The following is a 14,426-nucleotide window of genomic DNA, read 5'->3' as shown; positions in this document are numbered from 1 at the left end:
GCTTGAGGCTCCTATTTCTTATGTTATGTTCACACCAAAACCACTTCAGGTTGCTTTTAAAGGGCCACATAAGTGCATCCTTAGACTTTATTCTGTGGTAGGGATTTTCCTTTGGTAGTGTGGTTATTGCTGCCCCATTAGTTTTTGGCCCAACTGAAATGCTTTTCTGTTACACAGAGCAGCTCACTGAGTTGCGACAAGAGTTCATGAGGCAGGATGAGCAGCTACAAGAATACAGAAAGAACTCTACCTCCTTGGAGAAGAAGCTGGAATATGAGAGGTGAAGTACCCATTCTATTCAGTTTCCTTCTAATGAAGCTTTAACTTGTCTTTCTTTTGTACTTGTCTCAACAGATTTGCGAAGGTGGTCCCAAAGTAAAATTGAGTCTTCTAAATTAAAAACTTAATATACTCCTACCCTTCAAACCATGCTTTACCAAGTCTGTACAGCTTGGTATTGCAAAAGCAAAATACTGTGGATGCTGGAATCTGGAATAAAAACAGAATGCTGGAATTCTCAGCAGGTCAGACAGCATCTGTTCAGATGAAGCAGAGTTGACGTTTCGGGTTGATGACCCGTCGTCAGCTTGGTATTGACTAGTTTAGTGTTACTCCATTTCATTGTCAAAATCTTTAAATAAAACTAATTCAGTAAAATGTATAAATCAAATTAACCAATGGAAAACAATCTCAATTGATCTTATTCTTGAGTAAAAGCTTAATTAATTTGTGATTCGGGATGTGTGGTTTGTGCTTCCTACGTATAGTGATATTGTAAATCTATTCCAAAAGAGTGTACTTATGATTATGCTGCATCTATTGACCACAACAATTCTCCCACCCCTTTTGATATTAATTCACTCACTGGTCATGAGCTAGACTTTACATGTAGAGTAAATATTTATTTCCATTTCAAGTTCAAGTCAGCGTTTGATATTTCAGGTTTTGCACCATTTTTCCTTTTGTCTATTTGTCCGGCTTATTTTGTTCTGCTTTCTCCACAAATAAACTTTCCACAGGCACCAACAGTCGTGCTGTGGCTGTTGAAGTGCATGTTTATATTAATGGTGTTCTTGTAGGGTAGTTTGATATGATGCAAGTGAAAATGCTAGTATAACTCATGTAAGTCAAGAGAGTATTTCCAAGTATATGCCTCTTAGCCCGAAATACGGGGATAAAAGAAGGCAGAGAATTTTCCTCTGGCTCTCTTCCATCTGAAAGAATGGTGCAAAAAATCTGTCTTTAATGGAATTGCAAGTGTTGGCGACAGTTTATTTTCAACATAAGTAGCTAATACTGTGTGTACTTTGAGAATATTGATGTATAACTATATCTTGTAAATGAGATGAGGCAGGCTTGTGAATAAATATTTGTTGTGGGGGTGGTTTAATGACCTTGTAATTGCTGGAGAACATTGCCAATGAATGCTATAAATATACTTGTCTTGTTACATTCTACAGTTGATATTCCCATGGTTGTAACGGGTCATGATTGAATACTGGATTGAAATTTTAGCACGTTCCCATTGGCGCAAAGTGGTCTCTCCAGATGTGAAGGTGGCTTTATAAATATCCCATACTTAAGGTCAAATGGTGGGAGTTCTGGGCAAGAGGCTATTTAGGCACCACTTTGAATTTGAATGGTCTTGGAGTATAATTTCAGCCAGTGTAGCTGCATTTTAAAGGTGTGCAGGCTATTGAACTGGCTGGATATGTTTTTACATTTTGTATGATTTTCCTGGCTCAACATTAAAAAAAAAAGTTAAAAATTATCATCTAAGAGATGCTTTGAAAGCTGGAACATGCACAACTAGTGTTATAACTCTGGTCTGTTTCTGACTGCTCCATTTTTGATCGGGGCGGTGGAGCAGTGAGAGATCAGGGCCCTGGAGTATCTCCGTCACTGGAATGCTGTGTTTTTATTGCTCATTTGGAAGGTGACTTAATCTATTGTGTTCCATCAGAACTTTAAGTTTGGTTCAACTCCAGTTGCAAAACAAAATGCATTTTTCTATTGAGAAATGCATAAATATAGCATGTTTTAAAGGATGGGATAAAATTTGCTATTCAGTTTAAAAATAAACCAATAAATGAATGTTAATGATACAAATTGAGGATATGCCAAGTCCTTGTAGATGATCCTGCACATATGCCACAAAAGAAGTGAGTGGTAAGTGTATGTGGCTAATTCTCATTAAATACTTAAAATCATTGCTGGTATTAACGCTCTAAATACTTTCTCGATGAATGCCAAACATATAATTTATACAGATCAACTTTGCAATAGAGGGAGCTAAGGGTTTTTGTTTGGATGTTGCCTCGAGCAGTAAGATTATTTTCTGTACAGATTTTTATTGTTGTGGCAAATGGGTAGATGCAGTTGTCAAAATTAAACTCGTGCAGAAACAACCCGTTTCACAGCACCTCCTTTTTGAAATTCCACCCCCCTCTGCTTCATTTGGTGTTCGATTGAGCAGCATTGCATTACTCAACGATAATCAGTCTCCTCCGCAACACAGTAGTTTTCTGATTTGAATTATTCTTATCTAGATTACCTGTCATTGTCTGAGGCTGAATACATCACATCTGCCAGCTGCTACACAGTGTCTCACGATCGGCAGCATCTTTTTTAGTCTGTCCCCGTCCAAGTGGTTGCATGGCAACCAACGCTATAATCTCAAACAGTGAAGCAGCAAGGCAGATCTGTTCAGAGCAGCAGAAAGCATTAATTGTATTCCAATAACATTGCAGGGGCAGTGCTCGGTGCAGACTGCAACCTGGGAATATTTATTAAATAAACGCGACATCAATTGCAACAGTTAGCACCACTGAAAAGTTGATGCAGTTTTCGAGCTTATTGAAAAACGCAAAGACAGGACACACTTGAATTATTTTCTGTGCAATCGTAACAGTGTATGCCAAATATCAGAATTTTAGTCCTTTTAGAATAGTCTTGTGAAATTTACGGTATGTGTAGATATTAAGCTGCTAATGCATTTTGAAAGAAAGACATGTCGAATATATTTGGTTGATTCTATGCACCCATAAAATATTTTAATTTTGTATATTCCTCCTTTCCCTTCTGTATTTTTTGCTCCCTTCCCTCTTCCCCAAAAACTTGGTGACCCAGATAACCTGCATCTTTACAAGTCTTGATCATCTACGCGAGCTGTCGCATCTTGACCCGCAGTGTTGCAGGCAAGCTTCCTGACTGAGGCAGTGCACCTTGGGGGGGGTCACCTGTGACACTGGCTGTTAAACATGGCACAGGTGATCTTTGTCCTTCTGGACAGATTGGAATACTTGCATATTATCTGTAGAGTACCATTGCTGCTATTCTTGGGAATCAGGGGTTCCTAGCTCATGTTATATTAAGGCTAAAAAGTGATCCCTCCCACTTTTAGAATCACTTTGGCCACAAAGTGTCATACCATTGCTCAGACCAATGCTTCTGTGAACCTTCTGTTCGCACTGCGGCGCTCCCCTCCAGTTTCTGTTTAAAAATCACAGTCTGTCCTACAGGCCAATCTTAGACTCTCTCGGGAATTTTCTGGAGGGGGGGGGGGGGGGGGGGAGAGATTAGTCATAGAATCATAGAAATGTACAGCACGGAAGGAGGCCATTTGGCCCATTGTGTCCGCGCCGGCCGACGAAGAGCTATCCAGCCTAATCCCACTTTCCAGCTCTAGGTCCATAGCCCTGTAGGATACGGCACTTCAAGTGCTCATCGAGATACTTTTTAAATGTGGAGCGGGTTTCTGCCTCTACCACCCTTTCAGGCAGTGGGTTCCAGACCCCCACTCTTCACTCTCTGGGTGAAGAAAAATCTCCTCAAATCCCTTCTAAACCGCCTACCAATTACTTTAAATCAATGCCCACTTGTTGTTGACCCCTCTGCTAAGGGAAATATCCACTATATCTAGGCCCCTCCGTTTTATGCATCTTAAGGTCTCCCCTCAGCCTCCTCTGTTCCAAAGTAAATGACCCCAGTCTATCCAATCTTTTCTCATAACTAAAACGCTTCAGTCCAGGTGACATCCTCATAAATCTCCTCTGTACCCTCTCTAGTGCAATCACATCTTTCCTGTAATGCGGTGACCAGTACTGCACGCAGTACTCCAGCTGTGGCCAAGCCAGAGTTTTATGCAGTTCAAACATAACCTCCCTGCTCTTGTATTCTATGCCTCGGCTAATAAAGGCAAGTATCCCGTATGCCGCCTTAACCACCTTATCTACCTGTCCTGCTACCTTCAGGGATCTGTGGACATGCACTCCAAGGTGTCGATTGTAGATTGACGCTCTGCATTATCCATAGAATAAATGTTTTATATTTTGGGGAGGGAACGGATGGTATGAAAATGTTCCTCCAAAGCGTTAAACATTGGAAGGAAAAAGTATTGTGGAATATCAGTGTTACAGGTGTCTGACATCTGCCCAAACTAGGTTTTATTCTCTCCAATTCTGTAAGCAAATGAATTAATTGCTGGCAGTTTAAGATGAGAGCTCATTAATGTTAATGAGAATCCTGACCATTTTACAGTGTGTTTAATAGAAGCAGTTTGTCTGATACAAACATTCCGTGGCCTTTGCCAGCAGCACTGTTGCTTTTTGTGAACTCATTTGCAATTTGTGGTGATGGAGTGTATTTGCCCTGCTGTCTTACAGTTCACTGTTTCTTTGTGTTGGCTCGCGTTGGTGCCAAATCGGTCACTTTATTTTGCTGGGTGAATTCAGGAACACCGAGATGTCTTCCTGCGTCCAAGAAGCGCTTTAGAAATGCAAGTTCCTTTTTGGTAACCACTGCTTACTGTTCTTGGGGGATGTTGTCTTGCAGCCTACAGTGTGGTCAGCAGATCAGCGCACTCAAGGAGCAATGCGAAGAGAAGATAAAGGCATTGGGGAAAGTGCGTGACCCACCTGCCAAACGGCAAGAAGATTCCATTAAACAAAACCAGGTAAGCTGCACACGACGTTCTGTGGAGCAATATTTTCAGTTCCGTTCAACTGAAAATATTGGTTTCATTTGGCGTTGCTGTGGAGTATGCAATTTCAGTTGCTGAAAACTGGATTAGTGGCAGTCACATACACTTGTATGCAATGGTTAGATATGTGCAAAGTGCTGAATGATGGGGCTTCAGTGCATTGTGCAGTGGAATGAGTGTTCAGACCCACAGTTCCAGATCTGACCAATGTCTTTGTAAGGGTGTGCTGAGTAAAATACAGCCACTTGCCCCACAGGGAGATTGGGGATGCTAGAGGGAGGAGATGCTCTAGGTAAGAACTAGACACATTTTGCATGCCCAACTTACACTCCTGCCAACCAGAATTAATAACGAGAACAACATTTATTTTTTGACTGTCTCTCTCGAAAGATGCTTGGTTGGCTTTGAGTTGGGAAGGAATTTCCTAGTGTTTTCCTCTACCTGGGAATTAGTATTAGAACCAGTTGGGGAGCCAGGTGCATGGTGATCTGATAGATAAGGTGAGCATTGATGGGCCTTCCCCATCTGCTTTTCATGCCCTTAAACGTGTAGTCTCTGAGGAAGTGCAGCACTAAATTAAATTTGAGCTGTACAATTGAATTGGAAAAACAGGTGGATAATAATGCATTCATTTCCTTATCCATGTATTGCCTATCTCGGAGTACCTTCTCTTATTGATGCCCCTATCATGCTTCTGACCCCCTCTTGCCTCTCGCTTCCAGATATGCTGCACTTTGTCACGGTAAGGAAAATTCAAGGAGTGCTCCTGGAGCTCAGCAATTCCAATCTCTCTTACTCAATGCAGTCGAATACCATTATGATGAACAGACCAGTTTCTAGAATGACCCCTCCTTTCAGTAGCATTTTCTGAATCGCTTGGGAGCGCGAGCAGGAGGAGATAGAGGGCACGAAGATGCATAGAAGTCCTTGGCAAACAGATGTTGGGATGGGGGTGGTGCAGGCAGGGTTGGGGTGGGTGGGGAACATCTTGTCTGCTGAGCAAGTGTCTCGCACACTTGGTGCCTGCTACTGTTGTCGCTCTGCCTTTAATCGCACCTCCCGTTTCTCTCTGCTTCTGTTTCACAGCCTGGAGAGGAGGAGGAAGTGACTAATCCTCGGAAATCTGACTGGGATTACAACAAAGCCAAAGTAAACCCCAAGATGGAGCAGCAGCTGGCCAAGGACAATAAACCCAGCATCAATCTTAATAATGCAAACAAACTGCAGCCTCACCAAGAGGGTGACAAGAAATTACCAAGTAAGCGAGGCTTGTAAATAAATCCTGCCATTACGCAGCCTAGCAACTGATGTACTGCCCGTCAGATCAGCATGTTTGAATAGCTGTTTGTGTGTACAGATACTGAAAACTCTGGTTTCATAGCGACAGTGCAGCTTGCCCCTGGGGTACGATTTGTCTTTGGTGTTTGTATAACTGAGCTTGGGGGAAAAACTAATTTAATCTTTGCAACTGTTATTGCTCCATTTGTATTGCATGTAAAATAAAAGTAATAAGTAAGTAGAAGTGCAATACTGATAAGATTGCAATAAAATTTTATACATTTTCCGGTTAAGCAACGTCACGATTTCAAAATTCTCAGCCTTATTTTCAAATCCTTCCATGGCCCTCATCCCTCCCTATCTCGGAATCTCCTCCAACCCCACATTCCTCCACCCCCCCCCCCCCCCCCCCCGAGATGTCTGCGTTCCACTAAGTTTTCCCTCTTGAGCATCCCTGATTATAATTGCTCAACCATTGGTGGCCGTGCCTTCTGTTGCCTGGGTCCCAAACTCTGGAACTTCCTGCCTAAACCTCTACCTCTCTATCTCTCTCCTCCTTTTAAGACTCTCCTTAAAACCAACCTCTTTGACCAAGCTTTTGGTCACCTGTGGTAATTTCTACTTATGTGGCTCGCTGTCAATTTTTTAAGTCTCAATACTCAGGGGTGCCTTGGGATGTTTCACTACGTTAAAGGCGCTATATAAATACAGTTTGTTGTAGTTGTTAAAGATTCCAGCAACTACAAACACCAGCAAGTTTGTGACCAGAACTTTTGGGTAATCGGCTCCCTTTTGGATCTGTAGTTACACTAAGTACATTTGACTTCAAACATTCATGGCCAATATTTATCCCTCAATCAACAACAAAAAACCAGATTATCTTGTCATTATCACATTGTTGTTTGTGGGAGCTTGCTGTGTGCAAATTGGCTGCCGCGTTTCCTACATTACAAAAGTGACTACACTCCAAAAGTACTAAATTGGCTGTAAAGTGCTTTGAGATGTCCGGTGATCGTGAAAAACGCTATATAAATGCAAATCTTTTTTTATACAGCAACTTCGGCTGAAACTCAGCCTATGTTCCATACCCTTGAAAGCAGAGGAATTTTGGTTAAATATGACTCTTGCATATTTCACATTAACTATCAATGGTCCAATCGCCTTGTTATCCAAGCTAATCTTTATTAGTGTCTTTTTGATCTTTTCCCACCTGATTTTGTTGCTTCCTGATCTAATTTTCACATGCTGAGAATTAGCTGATGCGTGGTATCGCATACAATGGACCAACTGTTTCCCCCCTCAATGCTCATTCAATTCTTGTTGCGTCACTGACAGTTTCTTGTCTCTTGCACAATCTGTACCTCTTAACCTTTTGGATTCAATCCAATACTCTTTCAATAGTTACCATCGTTAGCCTCACTAAAGGGAATTCTCAAATCTCTATTACTGAAGCTGCCTCCAAGAAGTTGGTTTCCTCTTTCATGCAAACATTCTTTTTCTTGTTCAACAACTTTTTAACTCTATAAAACTCATGTCTGTTCAAGGCTGGACTCCTTCCATAATCTGAAGATGCTCTTACCATCTCCCTTGCATTCCCTCACGGAATACAAGAAGCACTTGTCACCTGATGGTCTCTGGTCAGCACTCCTCTGAACTTTTCTTTTCCTTCCTAAGCTACAAATACCCCTGTATATTCTCGCTGTGTTGAAATAGATATATTTCCTGCTTTAACGGGTACTTTCCCAGGGCTTTTAAATTGCGCAATTCCTTTCTTCAGTGGGACTGCCTCTCTTCGGATTTTCCTTTTCTATTGCTTCCTCCTTGCTGTTTTCAGCCTTGGTGGTGTCCTGCACTGAGCATTGTCCTTTCTCCACCGGCGCACTGTGGCTGCAGCATGTACGATCTACAGCATGCACTGCAGCAGCTCACCAAGGTGACTTTGACAGCTCCTCACTCCACTGCCGTGTCTGTCACCAAGCAGGACCACACCAGTAATGTGTGAACACGGTCATTGCCCAAGTTCCCCTTCCAAGTCACGCAACATTCTGACGTGGACATGTATCGCTGTTCCTTCTTCGTTGCTGGGCCATTATTGTAGAATCCCCTACCTAATTGGGGAAAAGCTAATTTTGCTAAGTTAAGGAGTGATTTGGCCATGGTGGACTGGAAACAGCTACTTGTGAGTAAATCAGTGTCGGAACAGTGGGAGGCATTTAAGGGGGAGATCCGGAAGGCTCAGGCCAAACATGTGCCCTTAAAGAAAAAAGTTGGGAAAAATAATTCTAAGAGTCCCCTGGATTAAGAAAAAAAGGGACGCTTATGTCATGTCAACGGCAAAATACTATAGAATCATTAGAGGAATATAGAAAGTTAAGAGGCAAAATTAAAAAGGATATTAGGAATGCCAAGAGAGAGAGCATGAGAAATTCTTGGCCAGTAAAATTAAGGAAAACCCTAAGATGTTCTATAAATATGTTAAGTAGGTAACTAAAGAAATGGTAGGGCCTATTAGAGACCATGAGGGTAATTTTTGTGTGGAGGTGGAAGATGTTGGGTGGGTTCTTAACAAATACTTTGCATCTGTTTTCACAAAGGAAAGGGGCAATGCAGATACTGCTATCGAGGAGGAGTGTGATATTCTGGATGAAATAAATATAATGAGAGGAAGTATTAAGGGGTTTAGCAGCTTTGAAAGTAGATAAGCTCCCAGGCCCGGATGAAATGCATCCCAGGCTATTGAGCGAAGTAAAAGAGGAAATAGCAGAGGCCTTGACCATAATTTTCCAGTCCTCTGGATCTGGGCATGGTGCTGGAGGATTGGAAGACTGCTAATGTAGTACCCTTGTTTAAACAGGGAGAAAGGGACAGGCTGAGCAATTACAGGCCTGTCCGCCTAACCTCAGTGGTGGGAAAATTATTGGAAAAAATCCTGAAAGACAGGATAAATCTGCATTTGGAAAGGCAAGGATTAATTAGGGACAGTCAGCATGGATTTGTTAAGAGAAGATCTTGTTTGACTAACCTGATTGGAATTTTTTGAGGAGGTAACCAAGAGGGTCGATGAGGGTAGTGCGTACAATGTAGTGTATATATGGACTTTAGCAAAGCTTTTGATAAGGTCCTGCATGGTAGACTGATCATGAAGGTGAAAGCCCATGGGATACAGGACAAAGTGTCAAGTTGGATCCAAAATTGGCTTGGAGAAAGGAAGCAAAGTGTAATGATTGATGGATATTTTTGTGACTGAAAGGATGTTTCCAGTGGGGTTCTGCAGGGCTCCGTACTGGGCCCCTTGCTTTTTGTGGTATATAAAAACGATTTAGATTTGAATATAGGGAGTATGATTAAGAAGTTTGCAGACTACACTAAAATTGCCTGTGTGGTTGATAATGAAGAGGAAAATCATGGGCTACAGGAGGGTATCAATCTACTGGTCAGGTGGGCAGAGCAGTGGCAAATGGAATTTAATTCAGAGAAGTGTGAGGCGATGCACTTTGGGAGGGCTAATAAGGAAAGAGTATACACATTAAGCGGTAGGCCACTTAATAGGATGAACAAAGGGACCTTGGAGTGCTTGTCCACAGATCCCTGAAAGTAGCAGGCCAGATTGATAAGGTGGTTAAGAAGGCATACGGAATGCTTGCCTTTATTGGCCGAGGCATAGAATATGAGAGCAGAGAAGTTATGCTTAAATTGTACAATACTTTGGTTAGGCCACAGCTGGAGTATTGAGCGCAGTTCTGGTCGCCGTATTATAGGAAGGACCTGATTGCACTAGAGAGGGTGCAGAAGAGATTTACTAGGATGCTGCCTGGAATGGAGAATCTTAGTTATGAGGATAGATTGGATAGGCTGGGTTTGCTCTCATTGTAACTGAGGAGGTTGAAAGGAGACCTCATTGAGTTGTACAAAATATTGAGGGGCCTGGACAGAGACGATAGTAAGGGTCTATTTCCATTGGTGGAGAGGTCTATTACGAGGGAGCATAGTTTTAAGGTGGTTGGTGGAAGGTTTAGAGGGGATTTGAGATGGAGCTTCTTTACGCAGAGGGTTGTGGGGATCTGGAACTTGTTGTCTGGAAGAGTGGTGGATGCAGAAACTCTCTCCACTTTTAAGAGATGGTTGGATGGACACTTAAAGTGCTGTAACCTACAGGGTTACGGACCTAGAGCTGGTAATTGGGATTAGACTGGATGACATTTTGGATGGCACAGATATAATGGTAAGTACTGCAGGGAATAGAATACGGCAAGGATGATCTCCTGGACTAGTTTTCATCGCCTGGATGGGTCGGAGAGAAATTTTCTCAGATTTTTTTCCCCCAATTGGCCTGGGTTTTTAATCTGGTTTTTGCCTCTCCCAGGAGATCACATGGCTCTGGTTGGGGTGGAGCATAGAATGTTTCATTGTAAGGGATGTCGCAGTTGTGAGGTGGACTGGTTGGGCTGGGTGCTCTTTGCCTTTCCGTCATTGTTCATATGTAACCTTTAGGGCTGCTGATCGAGGGCCGTGCGGCTCTTTGTAGGCTGGCGCGGACGCGATGGGCCGGAATGGCTTCCCCCTGCGCTGTAAATTTCTATGTTTCTAACACCATTGAGAGGGCACCATCACCTCGGACTGAAGCGAAACAAGGAGAGGGTCCATCACCACCTTCTCGGGGTAACTCTGGATGTCAATAAATGCCGGCCTTGACAGTGTCGACCACATTCCAAAAGCAAATTTATTGATATAAAAACCATTTTTCAACTTGATCATGATTTTGCAACTGAAATTCCGATGTCCCAGGTCAATAAGAAGTTCCTACAGACCTGGGAAAGCATCGGAAGAGCCGATTTCCAGTGCGCACGCGCTAGAAACCGACATTTCCGATCTGTCATTTTTTGGTTTTGACAGATGGCTGCATCTCAGGAGCTAGGACACTTGCAGGGCAAGATTTCTGATTATTTACGAATATCTTGCCCTGGAAACGTCCTTTAAAATCCTGTGCCTAAAAAGGCAGACGTATAGCCTACTTTTACAGGTGCAAGTGGTTAAAAATACACATACAAATAAAAAATAAAGTTATAAAAGCACTTTATATATTTAAAAACCCTCCCCACTACGGTAAGTTTAGTTTAAGTGTTAATAAAAATGTTTTTTTAAAGTAGGAATTTTTTTTATAACAACTTTAATTTAAATGCGTGTTAATTGTGTACTTTTATTTTCTATTTTTTATTGGTTTTTAAGTGTTTGGCGGGTGGGGGGGTTCTCATTCATAGCAAAAGGAGTTCGGTACTTACGGAACTCCTATTGCTATGAATGGGAAACTATACTGTACCTGATTGGCTGCTGTCACTAGATCCCAGCCTGCGCATGTTCCCACGTGCACGAGCTGCGCGCGCAGTCACCTCTGGGCCACGGACTCGAAGTTCGGACAGTCGCGGCAGCAGCAGATAAGTGCGTATCTTTTTTCTTTTTTTTTTAGGTTGTTTGCCCGTGGGAATGGTTTTACTGGAATTTCAGGGCCATTATTTTTAAACATCAATTTTATTACTTTTTTTTAAAAAAAAAAGTGATTATACTAAAATGTCACTATTGTCTTTACAGATCTGGGCAAAGCAGACGATGATGCTGGCATGCCTGGGATAGAAGAAAATGAACAGGCCAAGCCCTTGGACCTTTTGATTGGTATGTACAACGAGAAAGAGACTTTCATATTAAATTCATGCAACTTTTAAGTGTATTTATAGGCACAAAAGATCAATTTCTTTACGCAGTTACACTGAGTTGTATGACCAAAAGAGCTGGATTTCCGCCCAGGCTGTTCAGCATTGGTGTAAATATATTTTCTGTCTGCACCGTCTCGTCCTTGTGTTGAAACCATCTCTACTACCTCTCTCCACCGCTCCCCCGGACTCTCGAGGGGTTGGGACAGGGACATATGCAAACCATTGGTGCAAAAGACTGTAGTTGCAGTGCCACCTTGTGGTAACATTCTGAAAGTGAAAAGATTTATTAAAAATACAGATGACATTCAAGCAGTTTTTAGAAAACTGCAAGATATTTATGTTTGAGGAAGGCCATTCAGCTGATCTTGATGCATCGATCCAGAGAGATTCTAATGTCACTCATTATAGCATCCGATTCTATCTTTGTTTTATTACACCTTGATCCAGTGTATTTATATATCGCCTTTAACATGGTAAAAGCCCCAGGCGCTTCACAGGAGTATCATGAGACAAAAAATTTGACGCTGAGCCGCATAAGGAGAAATGAGGGCAGATGACCAAAGCCTTGGTCAGAGAAGTAGGTTTTAAGGAGTGTCTTGAAGGAGGAAGGTAAAGAGGCAGAGAGGTTTAGGGAGGGAATTCCAGAGCTTGGGGCCTCAGCAGCTGAAGGCACGGCCGCCAATGGTTGAGCGATTTATAATCGGATGCTCGAGGGCAGAATTAGCGTAATGCAGAGATCTTGGTGGGGGGGGGGGGGTGGAGGAGATTAGTGATAGGGAGGGGTGAGGCCAGGAGGGATTTAAAAACCAGGATGTGAATTTTGAAATTGAGCACTCTGACCTATGAGTCAGAAGGTTATGGGATCAAGCCATGCGGGTAGATGCAAAGGAGCCCACATTATTTGAAGAGCAGAGTTGTCCCGCTGCCCTGACTAGCATTTATACCTCAATCAATGTCATTAAAATGGCTTCATTGGTCATTTATTTCATTGCTGTAGTAGGATTTGTAAACTGGATTTTTCATTCACTACATTGTCAGTGCCGACACTTCATTGGTTGGTTGAGTGCATTGGGAAGTCCTGAGGTTGTGAAAGGTGCTATGAAAATGCATGATCTTTGCTTTTATCTTGAAATGATTCCAATGTTTTTGCTTAAACTACTCTCAGCTGGCAGCTTATTCCACATGTTAATCACTATGAAAGATTTCCTGATATCAGTCCTAAAAGTACCCTTCTCTAGTTTGAACTTATGTTCCCTTAGTTCTGCTCCCACTGTTTAATTTAAGGTAATATTCTGGGTTAAGTTTTTCTATACCCATAACAACCTTGATGTCATTTGACCCTGAAATTAGCTTTTGACCACATACCTGCAGCATAACTAAGACTGCCTATTTCCACCTCTGTAGCATCGTCTGTCTCTGCCCTTGCCTCAGCTCATCTGTTGCTGAACCCCTCATCCATGCCTTTGTTACCTCCAGACTTGACTATTCCAATGCTCGCCTGGCTGGCCTCCCACATTCTACCCTACATAAACTAGAGGTGATCCAAAACTCGGCTGCCTCGTATCCTAACTCGCACTGAGTCCCGCTCACCCATCACCCCTGTGCTCACAGCCCCGTGTCCTAACTCGCACCGCTCACCCATCACCACCTGTGCTTGCTGACCTACATTGGCTCCCGGTTAAGCAACGTCTTGATTTCAAAATTCTCACCTTGTTTTCAAATCCCTCCATGGCCTCTCCCCTTCGTATCTCTGTAATCTCCTCCAGCCACACACACCCCCCGCAAGATGTCTGCCCTCCTGAGCATCCCTGATTATCAATCAACCATTGGTGGCCGTGTGTTCTGTTGCCTAGGCCCCAAGCTCTGGAACGCCCTGCCTAAACCTCTCCACCTCTTCTAGCTCTCTTTCCTCCTTCAAGACACTCCTTAAAACCTACCTCTTTGACCAAGCTTTTGGTCACCGGTGCTAATTTCTCCTTATGTGGCTTGGTGTCAATTTATTTTTTTAAAACTCATAACACTCCTGTGAAGCGCCTTGGGACATTTCACTGTTAAATGTGCTATATAAATACAAGTTGTTGTTGTGTAACTCTAAGATCACCTGCCATTCACCTAATTTCCAGGCTCAACTGCCCAAGATTCTTGTCTCTCTTCCTGACTCTGGGGGTTAACCTCGTGGCTCCTCTCCGCCCTACCTCCAGCGCTTGAATGTCTATCTTGTATCTCGGCGATAGGAACTGTGCGCAATATTCTAAGTGCAGTCTAAATTTCCAGTGAGCTTTGCAGTGCACTGTTAGTGATTCAAGGCAGCGGGTGGTGAGTGAAGGCAATGCATGTATGAAAGAAAGAAAGACTTGCATTTATATAGCGCCTTTCACGACCACCGGATGTCTCTCATTGCTTTACAGCCAATGAAGTACTTTTGGAGTGTAGTCACTGTTGTAATGTGGGAAAACGTG

At 42.7% G+C, this 14,426-nt stretch overlaps 1 protein-coding gene across 3 annotated transcripts in view; it reads left to right on the top strand.

Annotated features, from left to right (window-relative positions):
* golm2 (golgi membrane protein 2) overlaps positions 1-14,426 on the top strand; it is a 101,503-nt gene that overhangs the window by 49,929 nt on the left and 37,148 nt on the right. For all 3 annotated transcript variants that reach the window (XM_070858573.1, XM_070858571.1, XM_070858572.1), the window contains 4 exons: positions 178-280; positions 4,834-4,954; positions 6,068-6,239; positions 11,846-11,926. In XM_070858573.1, the coding sequence (XP_070714674.1) occupies positions 178-280; positions 4,834-4,954; positions 6,068-6,239; positions 11,846-11,926 (477 nt within the window). The remainder of the gene's footprint in view (positions 1-177; positions 281-4,833; positions 4,955-6,067; positions 6,240-11,845; positions 11,927-14,426) is intronic.

Source organism: Pristiophorus japonicus, chromosome 17 (genome assembly GCF_044704955.1).
Source record: "Pristiophorus japonicus isolate sPriJap1 chromosome 17, sPriJap1.hap1, whole genome shotgun sequence".
NCBI classification, from domain to species: domain Eukaryota; kingdom Metazoa; phylum Chordata; class Chondrichthyes; family Pristiophoridae; genus Pristiophorus; species Pristiophorus japonicus.
Note: the sequence above shows the minus strand (reverse complement) of the source record. Positions and strands in the feature narration are given on the sequence as shown.